This window comes from Carassius gibelio, chromosome A11 (assembly GCF_023724105.1).
Source record: "Carassius gibelio isolate Cgi1373 ecotype wild population from Czech Republic chromosome A11, carGib1.2-hapl.c, whole genome shotgun sequence".
NCBI classification, from domain to species: domain Eukaryota; kingdom Metazoa; phylum Chordata; class Actinopteri; order Cypriniformes; family Cyprinidae; genus Carassius; species Carassius gibelio.
In genome coordinates, this window is record NC_068381.1 from 9,999,424 (window position 1) to 10,013,935 (window position 14,512).

At 36.2% G+C, this 14,512-nt stretch overlaps 1 protein-coding gene across 5 annotated transcripts in view; it reads left to right on the forward strand.

Annotated features, from left to right (window-relative positions):
- Positions 1-14,512, forward strand: part of LOC128022260 (IQ motif and SEC7 domain-containing protein 1) — a 158,063-nt gene that overhangs the window by 112,184 nt on the left and 31,367 nt on the right. The window contains exon 1 of one of the 5 annotated variants that reach the window (XM_052609623.1): positions 5,404-5,637. The exons of the other annotated variants lie outside the window; for them this stretch is intronic. Coding sequence (XP_052465583.1) covers positions 5,600-5,637 — 38 coding nt within the window. The 5' untranslated portion in view covers positions 5,404-5,599. Of the gene's footprint in view, positions 1-5,403; positions 5,638-14,512 lie in introns of those variants that run through there. 5 annotated transcript variants of the gene reach the window in all.

The window sequence follows — 14,512 nt, forward strand, 5'->3', positions numbered from 1 at the left end:
ATACAGTTTAATGTTCTTTGAGTTTGGTGCTCAAAGAAAACACAGACCTTAGGCGAACAGTATTTGTGACTGAGACTAAAACGGTTGCATTTGCGACCATAAATATATATTTGCAAGTTAAATCTTTGCTGAGATCGCCACTGGTTCTAGTTGTGCAGCATGAGAGAGATCGAAAATGATGGAGACGTGCAAAGTAAAAGTGCAGAAAAGCAGTGTCTATTTCGTGCACAACTTGAACAAACTACAGCAGGTAGTCAGCTGGGTGGACATTATATGGATAGTTCACCCCCCCCCAAATAAAAATATGTTTATCTGCATACCCCCAGTGCAACCGATGACTTTGTTTCTTCAGTAGAACACAAACCAAGATTTTTAGCTCAAACCGTTGCAGTCTGTCAGTCTTATAATGTAAGTGGATGGAAATAACCTCTAAAATATGCAATAAAACAAAAATAACATACACCAATTAAACCAAATTAAACCCTGTGGCTCGTGACGATATATTGATGTGTAAAGACACAAATTGATCATTCTGTGCAAGAAACTGAACAGAACTTATATTGTTTTTTACCTTTTACGTCTGAACTCTTAGAACTCTCCTGAGAGCGTCCTGTTGTGCGCTTTCTCAGCAGCAGGTGTGTGAGGCGTCTTCTTCTTTTTGCTTTATGGTGGATCCATATGCTCATTAGTCAGCTAAAAAATAAATAACTATAAAGAACAGCATTTTGCATTTATATTTATACCTGTTGTCTATGTGATAAGAAAGAATGCAAGGAACTAAAGGTCCAATTCAACACCTCCTATCTAATTGCATGTTACTAATGGAGAAAAACAGACTGGATGTGTGCAAGACATGACAGCATTTATAGGATGATTTGAGGAGAAGAGGAGAAGCCTCAATGCAGTGGCCAAGTAATGCTGACATGATTCTGGTCAATGATATTGTGATTCTGTGTAGTAAACAATTCTTTGTGACTGTATGTTCTCAAGTTGGAAAAGACGTTTAGTTCCAGCTTTAAGTAAACCTTAGTTCCCAGGACATCTACAAGATGGATTTAAATGCTGATGTTATAAAAGGAGGGTATACATAAACACATGGCATTATGACTGATTTTAAGGTGATTTAAAAAATAAAACACGTGTATCTGGGGCACTTAAAAATAATGTGCTGCCTGTTTTTGTTTTCTGTAGGAACCAATGGCTCCTTGAGTGATTTTCTTTGTCCCTTGTGTGCTGCAAAGATGATTGCATTAACATCTAGATTTTTGTCAGTAAAAATAGTTCATGGTGTTATTACTATACTTTTTTTTGCTGTGTAACTGTAGGTATCAATAGGATTCAGTTAACGGATTGAACGTTTGGGATGTTGTCATAATCTGTCTAGCTTTCAGCAGATTAAGGTCCTCGGTGACCAGCCTCTTTACACTTGTTAGTGTTCCCTCTTTCTGTCAAAACCTTTACTAACACAACGCTATAAACCTCTGCTCCTGAACTGGTCCTTTGTGCTCTGCACCTTTTTAAGGTCAACGTGAAATTAAAATTCACTTTGTCTTTCTTAATTCGTTTTCCTGGTGCTATTGTGAACTGTTCTCCTTGTTATTCCAAAGTGAAAACTGATCTATTAAAAAAATACATTTATTTTCCTATAAAATGTTTTCCATTTCCGCTGATGTCACAGGCAATGCAGGCTGAGGCTATTATGGTCATCCTGTATTATAGCTCAGCACACATATTAATGGCCAGGCAGTGTGTTTGAGTCGATGCAGTCCCAAGTGGTCAGATGTGAGAGATAACACAGAAATAGGAGGAGCACAGCAGTCTGTGGATTGAAGGGTAAAGCTCTTTTGAGTTCCTGTACTCCCCTCCAGCTGCTCCTTATTTGTGCCTGTGTATAATTGACCCAGGAGAGTCTTTTACCCAATAAGGACATTTTTTTTCTCCATTAATACGATAAAATCACAAATCCAGTTAGTTATGATGATTTACAGTGAACATTCTAATAATATACTTTAGACTTTTTTTATTGTATTGCAATTGTGCTAAAATTGTAAAAGGAAATTATCTAAATATTTTATAGAAAATATTTACTGTTTACTAAAGACAGCATATTGGGCACAAAAAAAAAACTATATGCAGCTTTTTCTAATTTTCTTGATTAAAAAATAGTGCTGTCAACACATTACAAAGTAATATTCTTATTTCTGGACAGTTTATTATTATTATTATTATTACTTTTAAACTAAATTTGGTGAGTGTTAATGTTAAATATATATTCTAATTCTGCATATTTCTTTCAAGGCTTTTTTTAATAATTTGATCAATATGTGTTTTTGAACTATATATATATATATATATATATATATATATATATATATATATATATATATATATATATATATATATATATATATATATATATATATATATATATATATACAGAGAGAGTAACCAGTTTGCATTTGAAACTAAGACCCTAGCAGAGTTTGGCAGCTGTCCACTTAGATCAGTTACAGCAGACACACCAATGATTACTTACTTAATAGTAGTTTGCAGCAGTCATTTTGCTTTTGAAGGAATCTTTAATAGGCAATTATCCAAGGACTGTTTTGGCTCCAGTGGTCGCCAAGCGCCACTTCACTTTAGTCACAAGTTTGGTCAAGTGGGCCATGAGGGGGCTTTGTGCCTCCACAGATGACTGAGCCTCTGTGTGTTTGTTGTGCAAGGCTCTGCCGTTTTTAAGGGCAAAAGCCGAACATGAGCTAATCATGGACACCACCTGCCGGATTCAGTTTGCAATCCCATTAAAGTTAAATCCTTCCTATACAGTCAAAGAGCGATTGTATTGCGCTTAGATTAGCAAGTACACAAAACTTGAGGTCCTGGCACTCGTACGGGTGCCTCTGCAGTTCGGATCTCTTGGTGATGTGAGCCGAGGTCAGTCCTGAGACATTTGCTTTTCAGGAACGTGTACAGGAGATTGATGCCGCTTCATGCCAGCTGCCGTCTGAAGGCACAACAGTAAGTTAGCAACTCTTATTCGCCGTGATCCACATATAAACAGCAGATAGCCACGAGTGGGATTTAGCTCAGAGTATGTAATAAAACAGTATCAAATCAAATTTTAAGAATAACAGCAGCAAGTTCTGAGTTTTACTAGAATTGGGGAAGTTGAGAAAGCAACAAATTTGAGAAACAAATTCAAGAATAGCAGAGAACTGATCTGGGGGGTAACAGGTACAGGTGCTAAAAGGTTCGTTGTGGTTAAATTGGGCTTGAAGACGGAAGATAATTATTTGTGTGGTTATTGTTAGTAATTCGCAGGTCGAATGAAAAATATACAGAAATGCATTTAAACACAACTGCATGCCTACAGAACGTTCTTCATACATGGATGAGATGTTCTTCATCGAATTCAGTACATGCTATGAAAGTAGGAGAATTTGGTTTTATGGCAAAGTTGTAAATAAAATAAAATATAAAAAAATAAAAATCTGTGACCTTGCAGCATGGTCAAACCAGAAAACCGGGACACAGTCCCTTTGGATGAGGCAAGAGCATCGAAACGCCACCTTCAACAGAAAACACACCGGGGGAGAAAGACAGAGAGGGCGAGAGAGGGAGGAGAGGGATGAGAGCAGGGGGAGGGGTTGAGAGGAGCATAAAGAGAAAGTGACGTGGAGAGACAGAGAAAACGAGAGGGTGTTTGAGGGACAGGAGGCTGGGGGAAAGGAGAGAGGCAGACGGTCCAGTGGAGTGCATCGTCACGCTGGGTGAGAGGAGCTCCATCCACTGCAACAACGCAGGCTTTTCATGCTCAGGGGCAACCGAGTTTATCCTCCGCAGCTTAAGTTAAGGGCAGACCTCCGGACCCTGCTGTTTGCATGTTATTTGTGGCTAGCTGGACTCAGGATGGAGTGAGAGGTATGTGTGTGTTTGCAGGTGTCTGGCAAAGATGACTGCAGCAGCTGTTGAGGCATGCAGCTATATTTCTCTCTCTCTTTCTCTTTCGCTCGTTCTTGCTTTCTCACTCTCTTCCGTAGTCTGATGTCATTCTGACTGTGCAAACTAGCTAGAGGACACCGGGTTGTTTGCTTACTAAGCCAAACTGACTAAAAACTTTCAGATGATGTCTGAAATCTCTGATGACCTCCAGAGTTTGACTTTACATTTCTTTCCTCAACTTTGCTGATGGAGCACAGTGATCTGTAGGGTGGCTAGCATTGATCTCGGAGCTTGTTTATTATGTTCATTCATTAAGAAGCAGAAACAACTGACGCAAACACATTTAACATAGATTGGCTTCCCAAAAACCATTAAAGAAATTAAATGCAAGAGCAAATGGGAAAATTACTTCCTTGTGCTAGACGTTCCTTACCGTTTTATATTTATGTAAAGCAAGACTCATTTTATCTTTTCAGATCCTGAGGTCAGCCTGTTTTTTTCTGCTTCTACTGTGTCCCCGGTGTATTCTGGTGCTGATCCAGGGAATGTTTTGGCTCTTGTGGCGTCCTTGGGAGGTGGATTTTTTTTGTTTGGGGGAGGATTATGCAACATTAAGCTGCTTGGTATCAGATAATGCAGCAATAATCATTCTTTGTGGTTATGAATTCAGCGATATTCATCAGAGCTGCTGGTGTTTTTGCACTCATATGAGTGTCAGCTAAACTATCTTTGGATCTGTTGATTTAATTAGATTCTAAGTTTAATCACATACTTGGAATATGTGAACATGTGGGTAGAACAATTCATATTTTCAACATAATATTTTCATATTTTCAGCACATATGCTGTGCTTTTATATATTATATAGTTGGGATGCCCCATATGTCTGTCCGATATCTATTGATATTAGAGATTAGTTGAATTTTACTTGTTCATTTTCTATATTTTTAGATGGAGAAATAAAAATATATATATATTATACTTTATAATGATGCATAAAATCACTTGTACATTTTAAATTAATTGATTTTTCTTTTAGGTGGCCATAACATAAAGAATATGTTAATATTAATATCGATAACAGTTTTAATATGTAAGCTTTAAATAATTTATATTGGCTCGAATTTAAGAGACTTAATGGGATATTTCACCCAAAAGTATTAATTATGTCTTCATTTACAGAATGAAATTCCAAAACTGTATGACACTAAAGAAAAATTGTTTTGTTTAGGACTTCTTTGACTTCATAAACAAAAGTTTTTTTTTTAATTCTAAATGTTGCACGGAAGATATTAAGTCACACAGGTTAGCAGTCGATAAAGATAAAGAGTAACTCTCGATAAAGAGTAATTGATAACCGAATTTGAATTTTGGGGTGAACTATCCCTTTAAAATCGATGCTATATTTGTACCCACAGATCAAGCCCGAGATACGTCAGTTCTTCTGTGACATTAATAACAGCTGTGCATTTGTATAGTCATCCAATCCTGCATGACTCATCAAGAATATTTCAGATCTCTTCCTAGGGTTACACAGTTGTCTTCGCTGCTGTCGCACAGCACACATCTACTAGAAAACAAGAACAAGTCACACAGCATAATGATGGCATGATACTAATGGTCCCTGCGCTGTTGGGCCGAACACATCCCGACAGTCATGTGGTCTGAAAGATCTCTCTGGGCACTGATGTGTTGGTGAGTTTGACATTGGGGTTTTGAGTCTCCCATGTGCAATCTTGCATTTATTATGGCTTCTTTCCTCAAGGGATTCACAGGGCCATAACAAAACAAGTCTATTTCTGTCAAACAGCTCCAGCTCTGTCTAGGGGATCGCTGGTGTGTTTGGCGTGTGATGTCGATGAGGGAATGTGACAGTGATGGTCGCTATCAGATTGGGTGTGTTGGTTTCAGGTTAGCTGACATGATTCTCGGAAACGGGGCAGTGTTGTTCCAGATTATGATCGCTGATCCACGGATAAAACCATATCACATATGTCAGCAGCCATTATGAAGTTAAACATCATATGGAAAGCTAGTGGTAATCCTAAAGCGCTGTGGGTGGCATGTAATAACTTTATAAAAATGGACGAGAATGGCTGAAACTAATTTTTCTTATCATGAAAAGGTCTCAAAGCTTTACATATTTTTACACAGCTTTACACAGCTGTTATGCAGTTTGCATTGTGCAGATATTATTTAAATGAATGCATTTTTGGCACCTTGTGATGGCTGACACCCCGGCTGTCTTGGTACTTTTAAATAACTGCCTTAAATATATAAATAACTTTGAAAATTGAGGTCAAGCTAATTAAGATTCAGCTCTGTCCTCTGTCAGCAGATGAGATATCAAACCAGTTCTTTCCTCTTAGCTCTAAATAAATGTTAAATATTTGATTATGATTGCATTTCATAGGGCCAGAGGAGTGTTTGGTGCGCCCGAATTTGTCCTGTGTTTGAGTTACTGCAGGACTTGTCTTTAAATTAGTATTCAGGACGTAAGGTTTAGTGATTGGCCATGAAATTTTTCAAAGCTAGGCTGATGCAGTATGAAGCAGGGATATGTAGCATACCTTCTCATCTAAATCTGCTGTGTCACTGTGTGATGCCAGGAGCCTCTGAGGACAGAGCATAGGGAATAAGACGCCAGGTATGGTATATTTACCATGAATGAAAATGAACAACTGGAAGAATTTGATCTTTTGATTTCTTATTGATTCTTTATAAAACAGCTAAAGTAGAAACTTGCCTGAGGGTTTAAACTAGACACAAATACAGTAAACAGTAAGGAAAGCCTGCCCATCCTTACATATATGGTCCTGTTTAAAGTTTGGGGTAAAAAAACATTTTATGTTTACTACGTTTTTTAAATAAATCTCTTATGCTCACTGAAGCTGCCATTATTTGACCAGAAATGCGGTAAAAACAGTAATATTGTGAAATATTATTACAGTTTAAAATAACTTTTCTATTCGAATATACCCTATTTTTCGGACTATAAGTCGCACCTAAGTATAAGTCGCATCAGTCCAAAAATACATCATGATGAGGAAAAAAACATATATAAGTCGCACTGGACTATAAGTCGCATTTATTTAGAACCAAGAGAAAACATTACCGTCTACAGCCGCGAGAGGGCGCTCTACTCTGCTCAGTGGAAGCCTACAGAAGTACTGAACAGCATAGAGCGCCCTCTGGCTTCTGTAGATGGTAATGTTTTTCTCTTGATTCATTTCTCTTGGTTCATGTCAAATTAATTTTGATAAATAAGTCACACCTGACTATAAGTCGCAGGACCGGCCAAACTATGAAAAAAAGTGTTACTTATATTCCGGAAAATACGGTATTTTAGAATGTAGTTTATTCTTGTGATGGCAAAACTGAATTTTCAGCATCATTACTGTAGTCTTCAGTGTCACATAATCCTTCAGACATCATTTTAATATGCTGATGTGGTGTTCCGCGAAACATTTCTTATTAGTAATGTTGAAAAAAAAAACTGCTGTTGAGCTGCTGGAAACTGTGGAATGGTTATGAGTGATTTGTCCATAAACTCATCAAGCTTCATCAGTAAAAATGGTTTGAATGTTTGTGCTATTGCACTTTTACTTCCAAATGTTTCTTTCTTTTGATGTAAAAAATAATAGTATATTAATAAATATTTTTATATTATTTAAAAATTAAATAATAATCAATTTTAAAATTATAATTTATAAGTATATTCCGTATAACATTTACATTTTTATTAAATTAAATTTATTAACAAATAATATGTGTTGGGACCAGAAAAATAACATATTTGTGTTGGGACCTGGAAAAACATCGGCAGGGCAAGGAGAAATCTTTTAAGTCCTGCATTCTATACTGTTCTTGTGTGTGTGTGTGTGTGTGTGTGTGTGTATATATATATATATATATATATATATATATATATATATATATATATATACATATATATATACATATATATATATATATATATATATATATATATATATACATATATATATATATACATATATATACATATATATACATATATATATATATATACATATATATACATATATATATATATATATATATATACACATATATATATATACACACACATATATATATATATATATATATATATATATATAGTTATAGTATATTTCAGGATACCTAACTCCTAATGAAGTAGAGAAAGAAAGGAAGTCTCTTATTCTTGATGTAAATACTTAATTAGTGTATTCAGAATCCAGCCAGAGCGAATTGTGGGTGGTTAGTGAAAAGCACTGTAACATAGCTCACAAAAGTTATGCAGCTGTTAAATGAATTCCCCACAAAGTGTTTCTGCTTTTGGAGGCTCAGTGGTAGGATCTATTTTTGCTTTTGTGCTTATTAAAGCACCTGTCTGGTCAGCTCTGGTGTAGTGATTTACTCTCCATATCCATGCAAAACATGCCATGATAATCACAAGCTGTAGATGATTGCTGTTGGAAAATAGTTTGTTTGGTTTGCATTTCGCCCTTCTATTTTAGTACAAAAACAAAAATCTTGATAGTGATCTCTAGAATCTGAACAACAGCACACTGTTTGGATACTGCAGATTGATTGTTGCCATCCACTCCAAGTAAACAGCCCTTAAATATTTTTTAGTTATGATGCGCAGCCCTATGTTTATAGACGATGTCACGTTTGTTTGTAATTTGTTGCAGTGTGTTCAGTCAATCTGCAGCAGGCTCCGCAATAATTGCTGCTTGGCTTCTATTAGCTGAGTCTGCCGGATCTACCAAGAAAAAATAAATAAAATTCTGAGGAATCCAGGGGAGAAGAATGCAGGGTCAGTGTTGGTCTGTCTACACTACATGCGACAAAGTGACCTTTGCAAATCATTTGAACTTTATGTCACTATGTCATAAATACTAGGAGGCATCAGTTTACTGTCTGGGATTTCTTGTGTCGCGGCGCATCAAGTATAGTCAGTCTCACAGCATCGCTGATTTTAATGGGTTCTATTGTATTTTGTCACATCGCGCCGTGCCGCTCGCTCACGTCCGTTGTAGACACGGTGAGAGCCAGGCATGCATGCATGTGAACTCTGAATTCCATTCGCTTCCTCTACTATTTGTGCCTGAAGTGACACATACGTATTCCATACTATGTTTCCTTGTAAAAACAGTTGCTTATGGCTTAGGTGAAGGTAAACAAATTAAGAAAGAAAGAGCATAATATTCTCTGCAGTTTAATGTCCCCGTTGCTTTCTGTGTCATGTTAATCCAACAATAAAACACAGAGGAAAAATCACTTTTGTAGCTTTAACACAAATGTATTAGATTTAATATAATATAATAATATATTTATTTGTACAGTGAAGACTATCAGTGTTATTTTCTAGTTGATTATTTAATTTCTGTACCTGAATACTGTTAGACTTGCCTTAAAAATACAAAGCACTGTTTATTCAATTTAGATCTTATATTGAGATTATATTTGTCTGTGCTTGTAATTTGTTTATTTCCTATGCTGATTTACTCTTCTACAAAAATTCACCCCAATCACTGAATTATTATTTATTTATTTATTTTTTAAATAGAGCTATTAAAGTCATCTGGTTATTAATTTGTTATTCATTCGCAATATATATCAAAGAAAAACAAAATATCGCAATGTGAGTTTTTTTTTCCAATATTGTGCAACCCTACTTTCAACAAAAAGCAAAAGTGAAGGCATATGGAGGAAGCCTCGATCTTTACAAGAGAGTGACATTTCACTAGATCTGCATCTTTGGCTAAGTCTTTGAAAACATAATGGGTTGAACGACCTTTGGAAGTGACCTTACTTCCTCTCTGAGCTGCAATAATAAAGCATTCACTTCCCTAGACAGAATACAAATAATTGAAAGATACTAAATCACTGATAACCAAAAACAACACTACTAGTTTCTAAATTACACATCCGCTTTCATTTCTCCTTGTATATCAAAGACATCAAGGCATTTAGTCTGTGCCAAACTCTGAAAGATTTCAAAAGTGGGTTTAAAAGCAATGGCCTCTGTGTGACCCATGGAAACACATCACTGTATAAGAGCACGAAACCGAAAGCTGCTTTCTGGAATGAGGTGTGGACAGAGTTGCAGTGTGAGCACTGCAGATGTTTGACTGTAGGGTGTGTGTTTGTGCGTGTGTTTGCATGTTCCAGCTTGTGTGACTTTACAAGTGAAGTTACTGCAGACTCTGGGCAGCTCGAGGGAAGGGAGGGACAGACAGAAGCAGTTCTGTGGCTGGCTGGTAACGTCAGCTCTGACAGGCCACATCATCCCAGCTTATCGTAAGATCCCTGACACACTATTCCCAAGAAACTACAATTACTCGCCACATAAAGAGGTTATAGTTACTGGAGATTAGAAGTTTCCAACACATGCAGGCCTGGATATTTTGTCAACAACCTAGAAATGTAAAGGAAACTGTATATTTTAGTGTATTATATATTTAAATATTGTGTAAAACTATGTAATTATTATAAAGAAAATGATTCTTCCGTAATTAAATCATTGGCTTATTAAATTATTAGCTTATTTGTAATAATGATAGGTAAACATTTATTTTTATATTTATTGAGTAATGGTTGCTGTAAAATTAGCTTTGCATTTTAAAATATATTGTAATAGAAAACATTATTTTAATTTGTGGTAAAATTAGGTTTTTACTGTATTTTTATCAAATAAATGCAGCTTATTTAAACCTTTAGTATTTTATATAAACACACACACACACACAGACACACATATAGTACACCATCTTTCAAAAGACTTTTCATACTTCTCTTATGCTATGGTTTGTATTTCTTGCTGTTAAATTACATTTTGTCATTTTTTTCCACTCTCAAGTTCTCTGCAGACCCTCCAGCTCAACAATTATAGAAAAGCATTATTTAATAAGATGTCACTCTTCAAATATTGTGCTCACGCTATGTTTATCCTGCCTTTCTTTCCGTTGCTTCATTCTTCAGCTGTGAGTCATGACAAATCATATTATTAATACCTTAAGGACACAGCGTATAATTATTATGTTCCCACTCATTGACTTCTCATTAATTTGAAATGCATATTTCTTTTCTTCCACCTTGTAAAAGCCTGATGAGAAATCATCCGATTATCTTCAGAAGGGTGTTACGCCCAGTTGTGTAAATATAGACGTCCGTGGCTTCTTCGTGGTAACATGGGAGAAAAAGCCTAGCCTAGCTTCGGTCAAGCTTGGAAAAACAGTTAAAAGGTTTCTAGGATGGACACGATTTGACCCTGAGGCCTAAGAAATTCTTACACATCAGCTTTCACAGAGATCTTACCAGGTTATATTTGTTTAGAACAGAAGAGGTTCAATCCAAACTTCAATCTGCAGCCAACTGTCTGAAAAGTGAAAAGCATTTAATTACACTCAGATTCTTTGACTACTAAAAACTATCCCAAAATTACTTTGGGAAATGTATTATACTGCATCCATCTATCAATGACCCTTTAAAATTAGTGTATTACTATGATGCACGTAACACAGTGTCTACCAAACAATAAGCTGTTCGACTTCACAATGAAATGATTAACCATTTAGAATCATATCTGAAGTTTCAGTTATTGGGAGAGAGATTCTGGGTCAATGAGATTGTGGGCGGGGCTACCCAGTGACACATCATCACAATGGTTAGGATAAAAACATATGATTGAAAAATGGAAAAGATAGCTTTCCTAGCTTATTGTGTTAACATTTTGACCCTGGTTAGCATGTGCATCGTGTTAACATGCCTTTTTATGTTTGTTTGCTATTAGCCTGCTGAGATTTGACACAACCCAGCAAATATTCCGCCATAAATCTCCAAATTATTGCTAATAAATGCAAAGAGGCATTACTAATAAGTAGGCCCACTCAGATTCTGCGGCCACAGATTTCCACAGATGTTAATTTAGTGAATATTTCGGGTAATTTGATTATGCTTTTCAGCTGAGCGTGTAGTACTCTCGGTTCTGTTAAACACATTTTAGCATGTTTAAATCCTCTCGGCAGAGCTACAGAGCTGTTCAGTGCGGAACGTCCACAGATTCATTTTATTTTAACATCGCTAATGTTGAATTGAGAGTAAAGTTGAGGCATGTAAAATAAACATACATCTAATGTATGTCACATTTATAGACCATATGGTTTTTATAGATGCTGCATGGTTTTAGTGATGTTTCTAGAGGATTGAAACTGGTTCTAGATCAGTGTAAGCAGTGAGCAGGAGTGTTGGTGTGGCGTATTTGTGTTGGTATGCATGGACGGCCCTGCACGTCTGCTGAATGCCCCTTGTAAAGGTTACTCTCGACAGCTCCCAGATGTGCTCCACTATTTGTGCAATTGCAAATGCTGCCTGAGACCACCTCAGCAGGTAACCCAAGTAAACTAGTATGGAATTTATAGCGAAATGCTCGTTTTATAGGAGTTTGTTAACCATTTTCATTGCATGTTGCTGTGCTTGAGTTTTACAGGGATCGGTTTATGTCAAGCTATTATCTTTTATAAGAACGTACTCTACTGGCACAGAAAATGAACCATTTTGCCAGGGGTGCCAGAACATATAGGTTGGTGTTCATATCTACAGCATTTTTTTGATTTATTGGTATTTTATTATTGTCTCATAAAGTCCCATTCTGTTCATTTCAGCATTTTAATATTTTCACTGGAGATATCAAATGATGTATTCTGATGTTTGTAAGCCACCATAAATATTTTTTTCACAGTGTAACACGTGTTCATTCTAAACATTCCTTGACGTTCTCCTGATGTTTCCCAGCGATTTTCCATTTTCATTCTTTAACTGAGCTGGATGATGATGTCAATCAATTCAATGATGAACTGACTTTTTGCATTATTGACACACTATTTTCTTATTTAATGCTGTTCTGTTGCTTTGTTACAATCTGTGTTGTTAAAAGTGCTATATAAATAAAGGTGACTTGACTTGACTTTCATGTGATTATAGTTGAAGGGCTGCATGTAATGTCATTTCATTGATATTCATGAACTAAATGGCTGACACAAATTGTTGTTTTGTTACGCCCTGCCCTTGAAATCACAAATGAATTCATCACCAGGAGAAAGAGAATTAGACCGTGGAAATTGGTTTGATTGATATGTAGATATGGCCATTGTTGTTGTTTTGTTTGTTTTTTGTCTCCTGCCACAGTATAAGATGATGACAAAATAGCATTTGGTGTAGAAACTTGTTCAAAATGTTGATTTTCAATATGGCTCTTACAAACATTGATTATGACAATCATAGTATTTTGGTTGATACTATGGATACCATGATTAAACGTTGCAAGGATGATGTGGAGGAACACTTCTGAATCATTGTGATAAAAAAAAATAAAGAAGTTCGTCAGGGCTGTGATCCTCTATAAAACACAATTTTTAAGAGATGAAATGACCTCAAAGTTTCTCTGAACGCTTAAATTGAAAACACTCCAGTCCTTCTTACATTTCATGCCACATTCTTACATACTGAGAGAAAATGACTTTGACATGCGCCTTGAAGTTCTCACAAAGGTCCTTGTGTGAAACTTCCCACACGTGAGTGAAATCGATCATTTGATCTGCCGCATGTTATGAGCCTTGGGATTGTTCGGATTGATGACCGTATACATTTCTCCCCCACTGACGTTATTGTAAAAAAATATATATATATTTTTATATATATATATATATATATAAATATATATTTTTTTTTTTATGAACACAGAATGAAGAAAACGATTCACTCTCTTTTTCTATTAAAAATCATTACAGGATCTAACAAAAGCTCAAGTCAAATGGCCCTCCTCACTGTCTGTTTTAGACATTGTTTTTCTTTTGGCAAGTAAAAAAATAATAATCATCCTCCATAGTTCTCAAGTTTTTTTAATTTCAATTAATGGAACGTTTTTGTTTATGATTTTAGTAAATAACCCTAGCTACATTGCATTTGCAAATACAAGCATTCGATAAGAAGCATTATGATAAGATTATTTGTCACAGGATCTCAGCATGGTTTCACATTCACTCTGACTTCAAATCACGCACAATTCAGAGAAAGCAATCAGCTGTGCAATCACTACTCCCTTCCTTCAACACAAACACACACACACACACACACACACACACACACACACTCAGCACTTCCCCATTACCACTCCCTGATCCCTCCTCGGCAGAGCAGGAAGACACACGGTAGGGCGGGCGGCAGAGACATTACCTGGTGCCAGTGCTAATGCTATGACTGGAGCAGACAGCAGTGCAGTGCGTGTAGCCTATGGCAATGGAATTTATAGGAAACAAATTGAAACATTTTTGGTGACCTCCAGTAAAGGAATTTCAAGCGAGGGACTGGAGATTTGTGTTGTGTTTTGACAGCTGGCATCACGGGTAGGTTAAGCACCTTTACTGTTGTTGGATTTAAGGTTGTTTGGAAGCGTGTGATGTGTGCTGCTGTTCATTCAGGTAATTTTGCATTTAGCAATGGCATATCATTAGTACATTTACATTTGCAGCATAATTACAGATGAAGTTGTGGAATAGAG